Below are 20,968 nucleotides of genomic sequence, written 5' to 3'. Positions count from 1 at the left end.
GCGCGCGAAAACGCGACGCGTAAGTATGAATGCCGGGAAATCTCTCCGTGAGACTTATTTCTGGTTCCCGCTGCCCCCCTGTGAGGTGACCTTGAGGCGAGGCTTAGCGCTGATACGACGCAGGCTGCTAGCGGGTAGCTGAGTACCCTGCTGGCTGGTAGCGCTTGTCTTAAATAAGGATTATTAATACCTTATCAAATGAATAAAACTTTCCGACCTTAGCCAGTTTTAATAAGTGATTATTAAGACATGTTTACCTGAGCTCTACGCCTCATGCATGCATTGGTAATCTCAGACGACGTAAAACTCCTATCTAATCGTATAGAAACTAGGTCCCTGTGACGTCACGTGGAGTGGCATCGCATGGGCGCCAATCTGGCCCTTTTCAAATGAGGATAAAAATGGACCATTGCCATTCGTCTAAACTGCTATTTCTAAAACGAAATAATTTGTATATTTTGAATACCCTAATGGTGGGTAACGAATCGCAATTAATGCCTTTCGTTTTCTTTGATGAAGGAAACTACCCTATTGGCTAGGTAGAATGACCGACTTTTTATGGTTATCGACTGCCGGCCGCCTTAAGCACTCAACCACCACCTTGTATCTGGTATCACGGACAATCGAAACTCATCGACTATCCTCTTGAGTTGATGACATGATGAAAAATAAATTCACCAAAAAGTAGGCACGGGAGAGCCATGTATGGAGGCCTACTTATGTTTTTTTTAATATTCGTGGAAAGAATATAAAATAAAAAAACCGAATCGGTGTAAATTGCTCTCGTATCCATTTCTTAAGAAATCGTATCGATATTAGTAGTAAATTAAAAAAAGTCTGCCAATTCTCTACGAACGCTTTGATATCCTTCACACGACCTTTGAGTTTTTAATATTACTGCTATGGATGAATGGACATCACGGACAATCGACGTCCATCAATAATGCGTGGCAATCCATAACCTTCACTTTAGGTGGTATTCGTGTTTCCGATTTACATAATCGGCGTAAGTCTATCGAATTGTTCGCCATCTAAATTCGATGGCCAAAGATTGTCATAGAGGTATTGTACTCTCTATGGTGCTAGCGCTGTGAATGCCATATTATTGCATTTATATGTGGTCTCATCCATGAAGTCGAGAAATTTTGTAGTCGTTTACGATTTCTTTTTGGTATTCATTTCCACCGCAAGTCAGTTTATAGGATCTTTTCTCTCCGATATCTGTCTCCACACCCTTCAAACCCTACGTGACAAGGGCCTTAAAAGGAGAGCCTCAAAAGTTGACCCAACAAGTTAGGCGTCTCTGAAGTCGCGGTGTTGGTAGTTCGTCGTGCGTGGAAATGTCCAGGAAGGAAGGAAACCGAAGACATTTTGAGTCCCCGTCTCCATGAATGAAAATACGGAGGAAGGGGGAGGGGTAAAAGCTTCTCCGCAGCACCGGATTTCATTGTTTCGCACTCGCCGACTGGACGAGCTGTTTTTCCGATAGCATTGGTCGGAAATTGAGAGTGTGAGGTGGAAGGAATGTATTTTCGGAGGGAAAGCGGTGAAAAAAATAGGACAGGTTTAGTGGCGATCGATCGATGTATCGACGCGGCATCGCTTATTCTTCCATATCAACAATTCAATTGTATCTAATTATTAATATTTGATTATGATGTATTTGAAACCGATCATCTATTCATATTTTGAAATCCTTCACCGTACAACGCTCCATAAACAAATGTTGCCAAGAATAGGTTCTAATATATATATTTTTCACGTTTGGCACTTGGTTTGCTTTTAAGAAACCAATCCTTAGTTTAAGTATAACCATAGAAAACGTATTTTCAGGCCGCTATTTGCCACATAATAAACTTAACTACGGAAGACGTGTTGTAAGAAAGTCTTCTGGTAAGGTAAGAGTATGGTAAGGGCCAAACTCTTGATTTGGGGTGTCTTGTAATCATTTTTGAAAAATAAATACACCAGAACTTTGGCAAGGGATTACTTTGTATATAGGTCTACTTTATTTTATATTTGAGGAAAAAATCAAAAATCAGTGTAAATTGCTCCTGTCTCCTTTTCTCAAGGAATCCTATTGAACTCATTGTAAATTCAGTTATGTAGTTTTTCCTCGAATAATTTAATTTACTTTAAACAACCGGTTTCAATAAACATGGTATTATCTTCAGGCCGCCTCCGGACCTGACGATCGGTAAGACATGACGATTGTACAAAAAGTATTTAAACCGGCCGTGTAAAGAAAAATAAAGTATTTGTTGAAAATTTCCACTAAGTTTATATCTATAGTGTGTTACAAGTGTACCAGATTATGCATTAAGAAACTCTTTTGAGTCCCTAAATAATGATTCAAGTTAGCGAGTAGCGACGAGTTATAACTTTCGTCACTCCCCTAATTCTTATCGAGGCGTGTGTGGACCCGGAGTGGTTCGCAGGAAAAACAATTGAGGGCTGAAAAATATGGAAGCCGTATTCGAGGGAAGAAAAACAAGAAGGAAGAAGATCCTCTCAAGATGATTTTTCCCTCTGAGAGCTCTCCATGCATTTTATATTCCACTTGTGAGTCGAGTGTTCGGTGAAATAAAGATTTAATTACGTATTTATACGTTTTGCGCATTCGTGTGCGGAATATACTTTTTTCTTCTCTGAATAGTGGGTGGATTTGAGACATAAGGCAATAGGGTTTGACCCTTCATATCTATTTTTAAAAATTAATTTTGATTTTCCTCAAATGATTCATTTTAACGAGATGAATGAGGACTTTAACCCCTATCTCGTTTCTATAAATTAATCTTTCCTACCTATATCGTGATTAATTTATGTGTCTCACATTTGCTACGTTTTGATTCCTCTGGCATCAGTAATATTAGCTATTTTTAGGGATCATGGTTTATGAGTAATAGGGTGGTTTCCAATTATTTTTTTATTGCCTAAATCGAAAGATTATTACTCCTGGAGTACGTATTTCACGCTTTTAGATTTTTAAATGACGATATCTATTTTTCGCGATTAAATGAAAAGTGAAAAATTTCAAGCGCGCGAAAACGAGACGCGTAAGTAGGAATGATGGGAAAAAGTCCGTGCGACGCATTTCTGGTTCCCCCTCCCGCCTTGTGAGGTGACCTTGATCGAGGCTCTGAGCGCTGATAGGACGCAGGATGCTAGCGGGTAGCTGAGTACCTTGCTGGCTGGTAGCGCTTGGCTTAAAAAAAATTTATTAATACCTTATCAAACGAAGAAAACTTTCCGACCTAAGCCAGTTTTAATAGGTGATTATTAAGACATGTTTCCCTGAGCTCTGTGCCTCATGCATGCATTGGTAACCTCAGACGATGTATAACTCCTATCCTCTCGTGTAGAAACTAGGTCCCTGTGACGTCACGTGGAGTGGAATCGCATGGGCGCCAATCTGGCCTTTTTCAAATGAGGATAAAATTTGACCCTAGCCATTCGTCTAAACCGGTATTTCAAAAACCTAATAATTTGTGTATTATGAATACACTAATGGTGGGTAACGAATCGCAATCAATGCCTTTCGTTTTCTTTGATGAAGGAAACTACCCTATTGCTGATATACTAGCATACACGTATCCAATGTGATCAAAGGTGCTGTAAAGCAAACCTACAGTTCAGGTGATTTTTAAGCTCTATTAATAGGATATCTATTCTAATTGTAGTGATTGTGAATATTGAGGAATGAATAAATTGATTATCACGACCCAAATTTAAAAAAAAGCTTGTGATAATTATGCAGAAATTAACCTGGCTAAGTCATTTTGGTTTATTTATTGTTGGTTTCGCATGGACGCACATTGAAATGTTTGTCCATGAATAAGTCATCCAAAACTCGTATCTTATTTAATAAAATTATATCGTTGTTTTATTTTCTTATTGTCCGGGTCAGATTTAATGAAAGTGACCAAGTCAAATGAAAATGTATTGACTAAAATCCGAAGATACGAGCATGATGTAGTGGAATGTCTCCGTGTTGAAATAAATATTTGCAATTTTCCACAGTTGTAAAATTAATCGCGACCAAGATTTCAATGTCCTTCCTCTCCTCTCTCCCCTTACTTTTTTCCACTCCAGTTAACAATTGTAATTATTGAATGCACTACCCACCATTTGTACATTGAAGATGATGTAGTAGCAACGAAACCTAGGTCATAGTAAATTTTATAATAGTGGAAAATAGGAAATATTTATTTCAATACAAATACAGTAACGTTTTACGCTCTCAAATATGTCTTGGTTATACGATTTATTCTGATATTTTATAGAATGAAATATAATATTCACTTTAAACCTGTTAACAAGACGGTATAGACTGCCCTTTTTATGAGAATCGTAAAGGTGAGTGGGCGACGACATTTTTCCTATTGTACGAAATACGAGCTGGAATTAGCGGGTGAGCTCCATTGAGCATAAGGAAACTTAACGAAAGATACAAACACACCAGAAGGCTAAGCTATGGGGATATTTCAATATCACTCTGCTAACTGTAGTGCTGACGCTTGATATAGTGCGCAATGAGTATTACATTATGCTGGATTGAAGTCAGGTGGTAGGTCTGAGGAGTGTATATTGAATTTTCATAAAAATAATATCCTGATTGTAGTTCATCATCGGCTTAAAGCCACAAAAAAATCTTATTTTCTATAATTTTGGACATTTTGTTTTAAAATCAGAATTTTTACACAGGTTATAATAGCAGCTGTAACTATGCAGTATATATGCTAATTATTGGTTTGCGAAATATATATGTGGATTTGACAAAAAGCTGACACATTGAGTGGATCATTGTAAGAATCATGCTAAAAATAAAAATTAGGCTCTTTGCCGGAGTAATTTATGAGTTACGTATTAGCAAGTGAGATACATTTGAATGCATCGCATGGACGCGCATTGAAATTTTTATCGATGAATAAGCCATCCAAAAATTCATTTTTATCGCTATTTGATTGAAACGTTAACAGCTCACTGCACCTTCATCAATCCTTGGGTAAAACTACTCTTTCTGAATGGCTGGATGAATCGAATTCAGTCCGTATAGTCGTCAGAAACTAAGACATAACGCCTATTTTTAGAGTGAATTAACTAACGGCTAGCCAGGGGGGGGGTCCGGAACCCCCCACCATTGAAGTATAAAAACACAGGTTATTTTCCTTCATAAAAGAAAGCAATATATTGAAGAATCATGAATTTACAGAATATTTTTTTAACAAATGAAGTTTTTTCGATTTTGAAAAGTGTTAAAATTAGCTTAAACCTTAGTACTCTGTTTAAAAAAAATTCCCCCTTGGTTTTGGACCCCTCCTGTACGAAATTCCTGACTACGCCACTGATGTAGGTACCAGGCATAGTTTTTGACAAGTTCAAAGAGAAAACATAAAAATCCTTCCATGTGAACATGCATTCCAAGTTCCAAGTTTCCCCACTTCTCTGGGTACTGTACTGCCGTAGCAGCTCCGGATGGCCTGCTAGTGATATATTAACTGTCCATTGAAACGTTGAAGATTTAGCCTGCGGTAATCTAGGGAAGACTTCACGTAGTGATTACCTTGTCGTACATTCGATGCAAGTAAAGGAATACGCTCATGCACCGACTTTGTGCGCTTGACCTCATTGGCCGAACGGAGCGATGGAGTGGTTTTTATTTCTCGTCTTACCCGAAGGGAACCAGTTTTTGAGAAAATACGCCGCGTCGTCTAGCCCTACGAGGATGGCATGGAGAGAAAAAAAGTTGAAAAAATGTCTCGTAGAGGTTAGTGTCACGACTGGAAAATGTCGAGGGCTAACGCGAAAGATAACCGATTGTACTGAAGATACGTATTCCAGCCGGTAGCTTCCGTAGTCTCCTGAAAACCTTAAGGAGAAGACGGGAAAACTTAGTTGGCCACATTATGAGGAATAATTGCCTAATGGAAACAATTGTAGAGGGACAGGTGGAAGGGGGGAAGAAGGGCAAGGAACGGCCCCGAATGGGTTAGGTGGGATAGGTTTTAAAGGATGTAAAAGAGAAGAAATACGTCGCTATGAAAAGGCTAGCTGATAGGAGAGGAAAGGAGAGCTACATCAAACCAATCTTAGGATTGTTGAATTACGTTGATGAAAGACACGGAGTTAAGGAATTTTCTTGGTAAATATTCTCGTCTTCCATAACATTCCACTATAGGTAAGTATATGAAATATTCGTGGCAGAGCCCTGAATCAGCTAGGGCTCGTAAAGCGTCAGGATATGTTATAATAGCAATCCTTATTATTGCTATTATAGGACTCTAGGAACGTCCTAGGAGCTAGGACTCGTGAAGCGTCAGGATAGATTATAATAGCTATCCTTTTTATTGCTATTATAGGACTCTAGGAACGTCCTAGGATCTAGGACTCGTGAAGCGTCAGGATATATTATAATAGCAATCCTTTTTATTGCTATTATAGGACTCTAGGAGCATCCTAGGACTCGTGAAGCGTCAGGATATATTATAATAGCAATCCTTTTTATTGCTATTATAGGACTCTAGGAGCGTCCTAGGACTCGTGAAGCGTCAGGATATATTATAATAGGAATCGCTTCAAGAACTTCCTCAGAAAATCACAGGATAAGTTGATTTTCCAGCCGCTGCGACTTCTGCTATGGAAGCTTACCGGTTGCTTCATCTCCCTTAGGGTAGAAAAACTATTCTTGCTCGATGGATGGATCAATCGAAGTCATTGTTAATAGTCATGAATAACTAGAAAATGAAGCCTATTTTTAGTGTATATTAATTAATAGCTAATTTAATTATTACTCAGGCGGTCCTTAAGGCAGGTTTAACAGCAATTAAAAGTCAATTTTAAAAATCGCTTATTGAGAAAGCGTAATTGAAACTGCTTTCATCCGGCATTATGATTATAAATTTTTAGCTTCTCGAATCATTTTTGGCGTATAAAATTGTTTGATGTTCGTATTACGTAGAGAAGAATGCAGTTTCAATCCGGATCGGGATGATTTGGAGGGATAAATAATTATGTGTATTCATCGGCTTAAAAGTACTGATGAATTCTTGAGTACTTGCATTACTGTTGAGAAAATTTTGACTCGGTTTTCTGACTGTTCTATTAAATATAACAGGAAGAAATAGAGTTTAACTGAACGTTACTCACTGCTTTTACATTACAGCTCACTAATAATCGTTGTTCGAGATGACATTAGTTATTTACATAAAAAACCTCTCAGAGCTCATAGGGCTAGGAGGCCTTAATATCACTTTCACATCGATATTTCAGAGGGGAAAAAACATTTACTAGGTCGATCATCTTTGCGGCTTATCTTACGCTAGTTGTCCCTCGAAATGGAGGGACCTGCTAAACTACGCCGGTGATTTAGTTTTTTTGAATGATGCATCCATCTTTATCTTGGTACCTACGCGTGGAGATTACTCCAGATTGGTTTCTCCTTGATTTAATAACAGATTTTTTGTCATTCAAACTCGAATTCGATCAATCGTAGCATTTTGATGTGCCTGGGGTTAGAATATCAATTAATTTTAATGAGTGATATGTTTTAAATTCATTGATTAATTCCTTCAATAAATTCATGGTACGTTAACAAATTGGAAAATATATATTTATAATTTATGTCCTTTTAATTATTAATCGAATGCTATCGTATTAAAACCATATGAATTTTAATGTCAGTCTTCCCGACGTCCTGTAATTTTTTGTAACTAGAGAGATGTCGATGCTGTATTCTTATTTTCGTCGACAGTTATGTCCTGGCTGATTGATCGATTCGGGTTTTAATTTTAATGCCCTCATTGTAGAAAGGACTCGAAGCAAGAATGGATGCCGCCTACACTATTGCCGTGTAAGATCATGATAGTTTAAGCTGTTTTCCACGGTATTATGTAATTCCAATTGATTTCACACTCCTAAAAATATGCAAATGAAGATGGTTTGGCTATGGCATAAAAAATGACTCATTCCCCTTTGATTGATGCGTTCACTTATAAGAGCGTCAGTAGGCGTTTTCAATCATTTTTTGGGATCGTGAAATTCGACTCTTGTCGGAAAGAAGTTTGTAGTGCTGATGTTCAAGTGACATGGTACAAGAAATCCGGCGAAAAAATTCTCTAATATTAATTTTAATAATGTTTTTTGGATTCCTAATATTTGAAGTAGAATTCTGTACGGTTGGTATTTTTCCGATATGTTTTCTTATCGATGGCGGTGACGTAATATTATTTGCATTTAAATGTTTTTTTTGCCATTGTTATGTGAACCTAGAGTTAACCTGTCAGCGATATCTTTATGTTTTAATTTAAATAACCTTCGGAATCTTAATAAAATTGAATTATAAACATTCACTATAATTTCCTGTCGCCATACATTATTTCATGTATTTTAGAGTGTATTTATCTCACGTGGTTGCCTTTAAAGGACATATGGTGAAGAACGTCGTCACCATGAGCATCATATATTTTTCATAGGTTATGTCTTAGGATCATTGGTTTTGTCTTAGCTGAAGGAACCCTTAATGATCTTATGGCTACTAGGGAACATTTCTGTTTTCCTATCCGCTATTTCAAAAGTTAATCATTAGTATAATCGTTTACGATACTGTCGAAATTCACTATAAAGTAGTGTCTCTGCTATAATCGAAGTCAATGAATGCTTTTTGTCGAATTGCGTTATTGGGTGAAGTTAGGTTCCTACATGGAAGAGAGTGATCTCGCAATTTGTCTCACCAAAGATAGGATGCATGTCGATACGTGTCTCAAAAATTTGGGCGGTCTGAGTTAAAACTGCTAATACTGTTAACGAAAAATAAAATTCAAGCGAAAAACAACTTTGCTTGCAAAGTTATTTTTCGCCTGAATTTCTTTGCAAATGTATGCTTTTCTTACAGTTTTATGTATATTTGGTTTTTAATTTCAATTAAAAGTATATGCAATTAAAAATAAGTAATCGCTTTTTTTTGCTCTCCTGTAAAGTTGCTGTATTTGAGATACGTGTTGTTAGAATTTAGCCATCGATATGGCGAAGGGTATCCAAATGTTTCAAGGATTTAATGTTGCAAGTATGCTGCTTTACGTTTTAGTTGTGGAAATTATTATGTAACAATTCACTCAAAGTTTTTCTGGATATCAGACAATTACTTCTACCACTTATTTTTATCAGAGCACGACCCGGATTTCAATGAATTATCATCATCTTCAGGCGCTAATTATGATTTGTTTATCGAAATAAATTTGTTTAGATAAACAAATCATAATTTGCGCCTGAAGATGATGATAATTCATTGAAACCCGGGTCGCGCTCTAATAAAAAATAAGTGGTATAAGTAACTGTCTGATATCCAGGAAAACTTATAATGGAATGCCACAAAGTAATTCAAGAATTAGTGATTTTTTTACAATTCACTCTCTTTTATTTTCAGACGGTGTCTGCCCAGCTGGGCTCTTCCAGCACCAAAGGCTCTGGGCTGCGCGGGTTTCGCGGCGGCCGCATGGTCCGTCCGGGCCCCCCGGGGCCCTCCGGCGGCGGAGGGTCCACGCCTTCTGGAAGCAGCGAGGAAGAGGCCTTGGTGCCGGTCCCAGAAGGGCCCCGGTCCATCAGTTCCATCCAGAAAGTGCCTTCACTCAGCGATCTGTCCGATGCAGAGAGCTCTCTTGGTGAGTACGATAATTTTTTAAAGCCTTTTTCTTTTTTTCATGACGTATGTGTCTTAGTATTGTGCGAAAATTACCTTTTTTCAAGTACATAAGACATTTTGTATGGAGCTGGGCTAGAAATAGCGAAGGATAAGTTCCCTTTCTTCATATAAAACATTTTTCTTTAAAAATATTTCTTGACTTCTTAAGCAGTCATTCTCCATTACTTATATGGTTACCTAGGCAACCCGCGACACAAGTAGTTTACTCCATTAGATGTCTTGCTCTAAAATTATTTTTTGCGAAATATTATTGATTTCGATCCCAAAAAAATATTTGAGAGCAATAAAGCAATAAGAATTTTACGCCAACTTTAATTACAATGGACTCTAATATACAATGTTTATAATATGTTTTAAAATGACAACATCGGATTTATTAACGAATGTACATTAATATTATTACAATTCGGAATTAAAAAATACTCTTAACATTAAAATCAGAAACGGAGTATTTTGGAGCTAGGCTAGGAATAGCGAAGGCGAAGTTCTCTTTCCTCTTATCGACCTGTAAATTTGATGCGTCCACATTATGACTTTTTCAAATGGTCGCTTAACTGTGATGTTAGGAGAAACACTGCGAAAAATTACCTTTTTCGGGGAAAAATGTGTGAAATTTTGGATTGGGTGTGATATCGTGAAATAGCGAAGGTGAATTTCTCTTTCTCCGTATGACACTGTGAATTTGATGCGTCTACTCGTTGAGTCTTTCAAGTGGTAACTTAAATTTGGATGTAACAAGAAATTCAATAGTAGTAACAATGTGATTTAGGGTGCGTCGACGGCTAGGTCAATCGCACCACTGCTATATCATTTAATTCCGTTATTTCAGTGGAAATGGAGTAAAAAAGATAGCCACTATAGGTATATTTTGACTTCGTGAAATCGGTGAGTAAACTTGAATTTTATTAAAAATACTAAATTCCTTCAGGAACCGTAGGGTATTATTTAAATTGGTAGGGTGGTCCCCTAGAAGAGATTTAGGTCTCCCCCTTGATTAATCTATTGTGGTCCCTTCCCCGCGCGCGGAGAAAACGGGAAATTCTGCGAAAAATTACTTTTAATAAATAATAATTCACGAAATAGCGAATTGCAAGATTTAGCCAAAATTAAAAGTGATTAGATCGGTCTGAGAATTGGTTTTTCGGCGTATCACGTCTATATTCGTAAAATGACAAATCAATTATGACCAGCCAGTCGGAAGTCGACTGCAAAAATCGAAGAGGGAGCAAACCTTTTTTTTTTGCTTGGGATAGTGTTTTCATGTGGGAATTGGGGTCGAACATCCCCTATTGTCCTACTTCTTGGTCGCACGCGCTTCCCTATCGTGTGTTTTCCTCGTTGTTCCCCCTCCTTCTTTTCTCCCGAAGACGGTTTTTTCACGGGATCTTGGTCTCCGTGGAGACAGCGCTCCCATTATGAGCGTTCGTAGGCCTCACCCCCCATCAGCACATGGCGTCATCAACACCCGAGTCGTCCCTCTCCCCAACTACACCTTCGCTTCACTCCGTCTAATCATTTCCTGTTACCTCTCTTTGGGATAATCAAATGTCTTTGTAATGAAACATCTAACTATATCGCCACAAAATAATTGATATTTTGTACTAATCAATTTGGACACAATGATTTGATTGCAGTCTTTCCCGGCGTATTATATTGTGGAAAGTTATCCGGGGTTTCCACCGGGTCAGGTTCTCCATCGCATATCATCATAAGCATAATCAATAAAAAAATCCCAACTGTATCACCACAAAATAATTGATTTTTTGTACCAATCAATTACGAGACAATAATTTGATTGCAGATTTTCCCGGCGTATTATATTGTGGAAGGTTATTCGGGGTTTCCACCGCGTCAGGTTCTCCATCGCGGTCGACGTTTCGATGAACGAATCGTCTATCATTATCGTGCTCTGATGACGACCAGGGAACAAACCTTTGATGATTGACGACTAATTGGGAGTAAATTATCTGAGAAGCATATGAATACTGAGAAGCATAACCGGTGGTTCATGTAGCGTTAACGAATTTAATATTTTGATCTATCGAAAAAATATGCGATGTATCGATATCCAAATGTATCCAAATTTCGATTTCACACTTCCGGTAATAATGGGATAGTGGGAATAAATGATCAACTTAGAAAGCATAATCGATGCCAGATATTGTGTGATTGGAATTCAATATTTCGATAAATCTAAAAAAATGCGATTAATCGATATCCAAATGTATGTTTCGATTACACATTTCCACTACTGATGGGATTGTGGGAGTAAAATATCAACCTGAAAAGCATGAATGGGTTATTTTGATATTTGTATTTCGATTTCGATTAATCGAGTAATCCCAGATTGCCTCACGTGTTGGGTGCTTTCCCCTAATACTCCACTCCACCGGTCTCATCCTTTTTTTTCCGTCCCCTCTAATTCTCCTCACTCCCGATGGATGGGGCTAAAATCGATTCTTACACGAGCACAGGACAGAGTCACTTCCCCCACGCCCATCTTGACCTTTCTCATCCCTCCTCTATCCAGCTCAGTGATTCGAGATGTGATATGGTAAATTGAGGAAACTGACGAAACGAAACCCTTCTTTAAGGGTTAACACAATGGCAACTTGAGCTTTCTCTCCGAAATTTTGAGGAAATAAGCTAAATTCCTCTGAATTCTATCACGGTACCTTTTCTTGTTAAACAATACTTTCAGTCCAGTGAGCAATTATGTCCTGATTGTGACGATGTCAATCATGTCCTCGCGCACTGATGCTTAGACAAGTGTTATACTTGTAAATGGAATTAACTTCGTTCGTTTTTATGTAAATCTTGGGTTTCTATGGTATTATATTGTTGAATTGCAGTTCTTCTTCAGCCTTAATTGAGAATAAATTTGGGAGCTGGAAATATTTTTGTGAAAATTTACCATTCCAAGTATAATATTTTAGTGCCGACCATTCTATAATTTGCTAGCATAGTTTTTTAAATTATTTTTGATATCTCCTTTTTACCATTTCCAATTTTGTTAGTCTTATCGTTGTAAGGAATTAATAGCTTCCATATTTCGTTCCTTCCGTTAACTCTATGATGAATGTACTTAGGGGCTTTAAAGGGTAATTATTATCATATTCATCGGTCAAATTCTCTTAGAACTGGCACTAAAAATGTTTGTCGGAGCGAGATCATATTAACGGGCGTAAATTTGGAGTTCATGTTCATTGGCGAATCTATTATTTCGCTAATTTCATGTTTATAAGACTGATTACCGCACCTTGATGCCATGTTATCAAATTTATGCGAAAAAAACATTTTTCTTTAAAAAATTTCTTGACTTCTTAAGTAGTCATTCCCCATTGCTTATATGATTACCTAGGCAACCCGCGACACAAATAGTTGAATCCATTAGATGTCTTGCTCTAAAGTTATTTTTCGTGAAATATTATTGATTTCGAATACAAAAAAATATTTGAGAGCTACCAATAAGGATTTTAGGTCAACTATAATTACAATGGACTCTAATATACAATGTTATGATATGTTTTAAAATGACAACTTCAGATTTAATAACGAATGTATATTTATATTATCACAATACGCAGTTTAAAAAAAAACTCTCAAAATTAAATTAAAAAAACGGAGTATTTTGGAGCCCATTGAAAATTGCAGAGAAATGTTTCCTTCCTTCAAAATTTCAAAGCGTGTAAAAAAAAGTAATGGATCCAAGAACGACTGCTTCCATAACGACCCTAGGGGTTCAATTGATGACGACAGTCCGAAGGGAAAACCCTACCTAGCGGTTACGGGGTGGGGGAATCGAATGAACCGTTATAGGCCCCATGACTGTATAAGCAGTCATTCGCCATGGGCTGGGAGGTGGCATGTCTGCTTAAGAAAGTCTTCCGCACGGAATGTGTAATCCACAAGAAATACCCTGGACCGGGAATCGAACCGCGGACATTTGGATAGAAATATTACACATACCGCTTTGCGCGGCTTTAGCGCAGGTTTGAGACTCTCAACCGGTTGAGGCTTCTTGGAAGTCCTTTCTCCCTCGCGTTGCCATCATTGATGGACCGCGAGGGCCTAACACCTAGTACCATGAGGATCGGCTTAAGTGCCATGAGAATTAAAGAACCTGGATAGCGTAGTGGTCTGCGCATTGGCCCGGAAATCCAAAGGTCCGTAGTTCGATTCCCGGTCCAGGGGAATTTTTTTCTCATGGCAATTCTTGTATATTTCACCGCCGTTCACGCGGCCGGGATAGAAATATTACACATGTGTCATCTCTCACATTGACCGTGGTTAAACGTACTCCGTCTCCAGTAGGTCATTCAACCTTTCTCTATCTTCCGACTCACGGTGGAAGTAAACAAGCGAACGACGAAAACGGTAGTGCGTGTGAATTGTGCAGAAATCGAAAGTGTCTCGTGGGATGTACGTGAAACTTGATATTCGTGGTGGGAACTACGTCGAGAAAACAATGAAATGCCGTGCTAATAATGTGAGCGGCTGCTCACGACTTCACTGTAAGGATTCGTCACTTCATTTCATCCATCGTGTCTTATGGGCTAATCAATTCATCTAGATATAATTGCGTGCGATAAAAATGACAATACTTATCCTTTATTATCCTTATGTCCCATCATTCTTGAGTTGTCAGAGGTGAATAATGGAAGCTCTAAATTCCTTGCAACGAGAATGCTACCAATTATTAAATAGAAATAGGAAAAGGTAGATGGTAATAATAATAAAAAAGTAAAAACTAGCAATATACGTAATAATTGGCTCGAAAATATTAAAATTACTGTGGTAAATTTCAATACAAGTATTTATAACCCCCCAAAACTGCTCCTAGCGAACTCAGTGCGCGTATTCATCCACATCACTTACAACAGGAAAGCCGTCTCGATAGACGTGTGGCAGGAGTTGTTACGGTAACAGTCGTTCGCATGTAAGAGAATACTAATAAATAGGTGTTCTTTAAGAGAAATTGACCGCCGGAGTGCGACCGAACATTTAATTAAGTCCATTATTGTTCGGAGGGAAAACGAATTCATGTATCTATCCGTTAGGTAAAATGCCCGCGCGCCTCATAGTGCTTCGTAAAATATTAGTACGCATCTTATTGTACCGTTTATGTCGAGCAAGGAATATGTTGTAGTTCTAATCTGATGCTCTGAAAACAATTCGTTCGTAAATGCTCCACTATTATAATCCCAGTGCACAGCTTTCGAGTCTCTAGAGGCTCCTAGCCTGATTCTCGTAAAAGCTGTGTAAAGGCCGCTATACACGGTGAATGATCATGCGAATGATCATGCTGAATGATCACGTGATCATTCATAGGAACATGCGAGCAAAATAGAACATGTTCTAATTTTCACTGAATGATAATGCGCATAACGGTTCATTCGGGAATTTTTCCGTTACACGCGGTGAATGATACCATTTGCATAATCATTCACCGTGTATAGTGGCCTTAACGCGCGGTTTTCGACGAAGGTAATTGAATCTGATGTATTTTTGAAGAATTTAATTTAACACCTCCACAAATAAATTTTATTGTCCGTGCGTAAGGTTCTCTATTTCTATCAAACCTTTACGTCGGCAGGTGAGTTTCCTACCCGGTTTGCGGTAACGATAATTGATAGCCAAGTGACTCACGCTTAATCTTTTCGCCACCGTGAATCTACCTCGAAAACCGTCGTTTGCTACCATATAATTAAATATGTTAAAGAAGTCAACTTATGAAGGGAACGGCATCCTTCATTTCATTTTCTGTCTTGATCATATTTCGAATGACTTCAATTTACTTTGAGTCGCAGCTGTTATTATATTTTTGGGAACGTTTTTCTATTTTTAAGGTCCATATTTATTTCCTCACTATCATGCAGAATATATAATTTGATAATTCACTATTTTTTGGCTCAATTCCGGTGTATATGCTGATATTAAGGTACCTTGGTAAGGTACTAAGGTACCTATTTTAAGATACCTTGAGGAAGGAAGGATATTTATTGAAAACCTTATGACGGAGGGAAAATTCATTTAGATTTTGATGTTTACTATCCTCTTGGGAAACCATAGTTCAAATACTGACTCAACTTTCGCAATATGACCAAGGCATGTCAAGAAGAAATCTCAGTGAGCAGTATTTCTTTTCCCCCTCCAGTCACTGGAGTTCAATTCCTCGGAATGGCGTATATAAGTATTTTATTACTTCTTCTATTATTCTAGAACTAGCCACGATGTTTACGGAGTTGCATTGCATATGCAATGGATTCGAACCCAGGTATCTCGATTTCCGGCCGAGTGTTTTAGCCAGTTATGTTTGCGAGGCGTCAATCCCCTCTATGGATTTGGTAATGAATGCGTTTGAGGAAATAGTGAATTCTAATTTTACATGTGAGATGAAGTAAAATATTCACTAGGGGATATTCTATACGCCAAGTATATTTAAGGATTTTAGATTTAGTTTCGAACTATTTATTTATCACAGAAATAGACCGCTCGAGTTGGCAGTGATACGCGCACTTACATTTTGTGGAAAAATGTTAGTCTCTTGCTTTTTCTTAGTTGCTTCATCTTAATTCTTCGTTAAAACTTTCGCGGGTACTCGTCATGTTAGATAAAAACTTTTGGGCTATTTCGCCGCGTCATTATTTTTTCTTTTTGGGTGGCCTCAACGTTTCCCGACCGATGCTGGTCGCTTTCTCAAGGGATAAATAAAATTAAAAAAATGACGCGGCGACTTAGCCCAAAAGTTTTTATCTAACTTGCTTTATCTTCATCACGAAAGCCTATATTTCCTTTTGGGTGTAATATATATCCTGACAACTAGCATACACGTCACTTATGTACTCGTAAATGTATTTATTTGATCGTTTTCAGAATACCCGAGGGTCGTGATTTCGTACCCCTAACCAGGTATGGCAAGTGAAACTAAACGAAAATGTTTCGTTTCGACCCGGAGCGACCCGCACGAAATTAAAATCACCAAGGAGTTTAGTTTCGACCCGGGACGAAACTTTACTCCCGGGAAAGAAACTAAATTAATCGAAACTCCGCTGTTCATAGTTAAGTTTCGATCCCAGAAGTTGAGTGGAGGGGGATAAGAGGGAATAGTTTCGACCCATTACGTTTGACATACATACGTGTAGAGAGGTCAAAACATCGAGCTTAAAAATCGAATGGCTAGCTTGCGTTCACCGTTTTCCTGTTAGTGGTAAAGATGTGAGTGCCCCATGGATCTAATGGCGGTAGGGTGAACCTCTACTTCATTCATCCATATTTCGTACTCGGTGTCTGGGTCGAAGCGAAACTGTTTGAAAGTGAAGCACGTGATCCCCTCGGTGCGGAACATTATCTACGTCTCATGTCGTCACAGAATTTTAGTTTAGTTTCAACCCGGAGTAGTTTTGACTCTGATTTCGTTTCGATCCTGAGTTCAGCTTTCCGGGTTTAAATCCATTTCGATCTTCTTCTACATTTCGCTCCTGGGAACGAAACTATTGAAATTTTACAGGTTTTGACTTTCGCTTAGTTTCACTTGTCATCCTTTCCCCTAACTAGGGCCCGAGTGTTGGCTTGTACCGTGGAAGGGAAGGCGGGTTGGTTGGTGTTTGTGGTGGTGTTTTATAGTAGGTGCTGGGTGCTCCCGTTCCTCTCTCTTCTCCGGATTTATTGAGGGTCAGTCAGCCTCGCTGCCACGGCTGCTAATGAGGATGGGGCTGATTATTCTATTAGCCTTCTTTCTCTCCCACAGCAGCACAGCACAGTCGCTTGCTTGCCTGAGTGCGTGTGAGTGGAGGGAGGGAGTTAGGTTGGCGTGGTTGGGCCTTTTACGTCGGTCGGGTTGTACTTGTCGCTCCGTGGTTTGAACCGCATCACCTCCCCTTCCCCCCCCCCCCGTCACCCCCCACTCCTCCTCCACGCCCATTCATCTCAATAAGCTCCATTCAAGCATTTCCCACAAGCCTGTTTTGTACCCCTCCCACTCTTTCACCATCTTTCCAACTGTCTCCCTTCCTTCCTTCCTATCTTTTTCTTTCTCTTTCTATACATTTTCCTCACCTTCTTCCTCAACTCCTACCTTATCTCAGATCTCTAGATCTCCCGCCTTTTACTTATCCTAACGTCGTTATTATTATTATTATCATCGTTCAATTTTAAGGTTGCTTCTTCATCTTCCCAACTGTCTCCCTTCCTTCCTTCCTATCTTTTTCTCTCTCTTTCTATACATTTTTCTCACCTTCTTCCTTAACTCCTACCTTACCTCAGATCTCTAGTTCTCCTACCTTTTACTTAGCCTATCGTTTTTATTATTATCATCATTCAATTTTTAGCTTGCTTCTTCATCTTCCCTTCCTATCTTTTTCTCTCTAATTCTAATCATTATTCTCACCTTCCTTTTCTCCTACCTTACCTCAGGTCTCTAGTTCTCCCACCTTTCATTAGCCTATCGTTATTATTAGTGTTATCATTTAATTCTTTGCTTCTTTCTTCATCTTCCTAACCGTCTCCCTTCCTATCGTCCTATCTTTTTCTCTCTTTCTATGTACTTTTCTCACTTTATTCCTTTTCTCCTACCTTACCTAAGATCTCTAGTTCTCTTACCTTTCTTTAGCTTATCGTTATTATTATTATCATTATCATTCAATTTTTAGCTTCTTTCACCATCTTCCGAACCATCTCGCTTCCTTCCTTCCTATCTTTTTCTCTCTCTTTCTAAACATTATTCTCGCCTTCCTTTTCTCCTATCTTACCTGAGATCTCTAGTTCTCCCACCTTTCCTTCCTATCGTTATTATTAGTGTTATCATTCAATTTTTAGCTTCTTTCTTCATCTTCCTAACCGTCTCCCTTCCTATCGTTCTATCTTTTTCTCTCTTTCTATATATTTTTCTCACTTTATTCCTTTTTTCCTACCTTACCTAAGATCTCTAGTTCTCCTACCTTTCTTTAGCTTATCGTTATTATTATTATCATTATCATTCAATTTTTAGCTTCTTTCACCATCTTCCCAACAATCTCCCTTCCTTCCTTCCTATCTTTTCCTCTCTCTTTCTAAACATTTTTCTCATCTTCTCCCTTTCTCTTGTCTTACCTAAGATCTCTAGTTCTCCTACCTTTCCTTAGTCTATTGTTATTATTATCATCCTTAAATGGCTGCATGAAATGTTAAAAATTAATCCTCCAAAATTATCCCTTAAAACAGTATACCAGGGAAAGGCACTGCTGTTGTCAGCAGTAATATATAGTAGTTTATATTCGTTCCTGTAGGGGCGATGAAAATTTATGGGTGACGGAGTGCATTGTGGGTAGTCTAGAGCTCTTTACTTTATTTACGAGCACAATAACCTCTTTTTAGTCGTATTCTGAGGAAAATCCATAAAAAACTTTCACCGACCACGATCCTTGAGATTGGTTTAGCACTTACACTTCGTGAACGGGGTTTCTTTCAGTGAAGTCCCAGCCTTTATAAAGGGTATTGAAGTATTTTCCTACGAATAGCGGGGCAGCAGTATTTTTCTCAGTAAATAGCGAATAGGGAAAATTTTAGGGATACTTCCAAGGGTTAATCTATCCTTTTTCTAGTACTCAATACTTACTATGGATATTATTTATTATTTCCCATAAAAATTCAAATAAGGATATATCCAATGATGCCTCATCCTTATTATGTGTATTGAATATATTTCCCTGATTTGATGTTAGTATTTTCTCGGTTATTTTCTAAGGAAAAGCCTTTATCATGATATTGGAGGTTTTTCCTTACAAAGGTGTCAGTATTATTCATGCTTGTGTATTTTAGTTTTTATTGACATATGCCGTTAAAAATATAACGAAAATTGACTATGTAAATAAATTCTTTAAATATGTTGTAATACTTTCCCGGCGAATGATGTGTAGATGTTCACACCCGTGACACAAGTTTATTTAGTGTTTGGTGAAAGTTTAGATAATACTAAAAATTTTAAAACCATAAAAAACATTAAAAAACACCGCTCACTCGATGATTGAACGTTAAGGTTGGTTTTGATCGATCCTATGCTTTTTTAACCCGGACGACGCAGGCGACTTAGGTACTTAACAAAGATGGCATTAGACAAAGGTGAGCTCTACCCTTTGTACTTTACCATTACTTTGTTATGGCTCAGAACCTCTTCTCGTTGGAATTATTTTTATTCGGTTAATTTATTTTCGCCCTCTTCATGACTTGATGTATCTAGTATATCTTCTCCAATGTTTAAACCAAAATCAGCCTCTGATTCTTAAACCACTGAAGCTGACCCTTCCTATCTCATACGTCTCATACCTCGAACAAATACTTATCGCAAATATTTTCTCATCTCTGGATGTAAGCTCTGGAATTCCCCACCGATATTTATGAAAGATTCCTCTCCTCTCTCCGATTTATAAGAAAAGCTTTATAGCTATTTCACCTACGAACAATGATGTCGGTAAAGTATATTTAAAGATATATCCATGATTAAAGCACAAATGGTAATATCCACACTATTTTATTTATCACTTAACCGACCATGGTTTCGACACTTGGTGTATTGACACCTTGAAATTGACACCAAGTGTCGAAAACACGGTCGGTTAAATGATAAATAAAATAGTGTGGATATTAAAGTATATTTATATTAATGCGTTCAATTTCGAGTTACCTGGAAGTTTTTGTCTAATGTTTGTCAATCCTATTTTTAGTTTCTGTATGTTCTCATTGTTTACTTTGGGTAATTTTTGCCGCGATGTATTGTTTTTGTTTTATTTGTCGAGAGAATTGTGTCAGGTGTCTTACGTGGGGAGAGAGAGCATCAATAAATTTTCATTAATTAAATGCTTGCCGTATTTATTAGCATATCGTGTTGTGTAATTACTTATTCATCATTGATACCTCTTGGAGAAATTAGAATGTGGCGTTGAAGGAAGATATTAGGAAAAAGCGCTATAACAATAAAATTTAAAGTCGGAATTTTCATTACTTTGAAACTCAAACCTGAACTCAAATGTAGACGTGTTGATCTGCCGCCACACACGGGACCATTCAGTGACCTCCCGGCAATATTTTGGGAAAAGGTCAAGAGTCTCTCAGCGTTGACTTTCTTCTTGCGTGATGCTAAATTTGAATGCAGGAAGTAGAGGAGTTTGTGAGATTTATGTTAACTCTGAAATAGTTTTTCCTTCGAGCTTGAATTTTTACTGCCAGTCGCGGAAGACATCGTGCACATTCCGTAGAATATAAATTAGCTGCACTACGAAGATGAAATTTATAATA

General features: G+C 38.0%; 1 protein-coding gene across 4 annotated transcripts in view; it reads left to right on the top strand.

Moving 5' to 3' along the window:
• Positions 1-20,968, top strand: part of LOC124167546 (ETS-like protein pointed) — a 592,213-nt gene that overhangs the window by 143,343 nt on the left and 427,902 nt on the right. For all 4 annotated transcript variants that reach the window (XM_046545502.1, XM_046545499.1, XM_046545501.1 and 1 more), the window contains one exon: positions 9,422-9,656. In XM_046545502.1, the coding sequence (XP_046401458.1) occupies positions 9,422-9,656 (235 nt within the window). The remainder of the gene's footprint in view (positions 1-9,421; positions 9,657-20,968) is intronic.

Source organism: Ischnura elegans, chromosome 11 (assembly GCF_921293095.1).
Source record: "Ischnura elegans chromosome 11, ioIscEleg1.1, whole genome shotgun sequence".
Taxonomy (NCBI): domain Eukaryota; kingdom Metazoa; phylum Arthropoda; class Insecta; order Odonata; family Coenagrionidae; genus Ischnura; species Ischnura elegans.
This window is presented reverse-complemented; position numbering and strand designations above follow the sequence as displayed.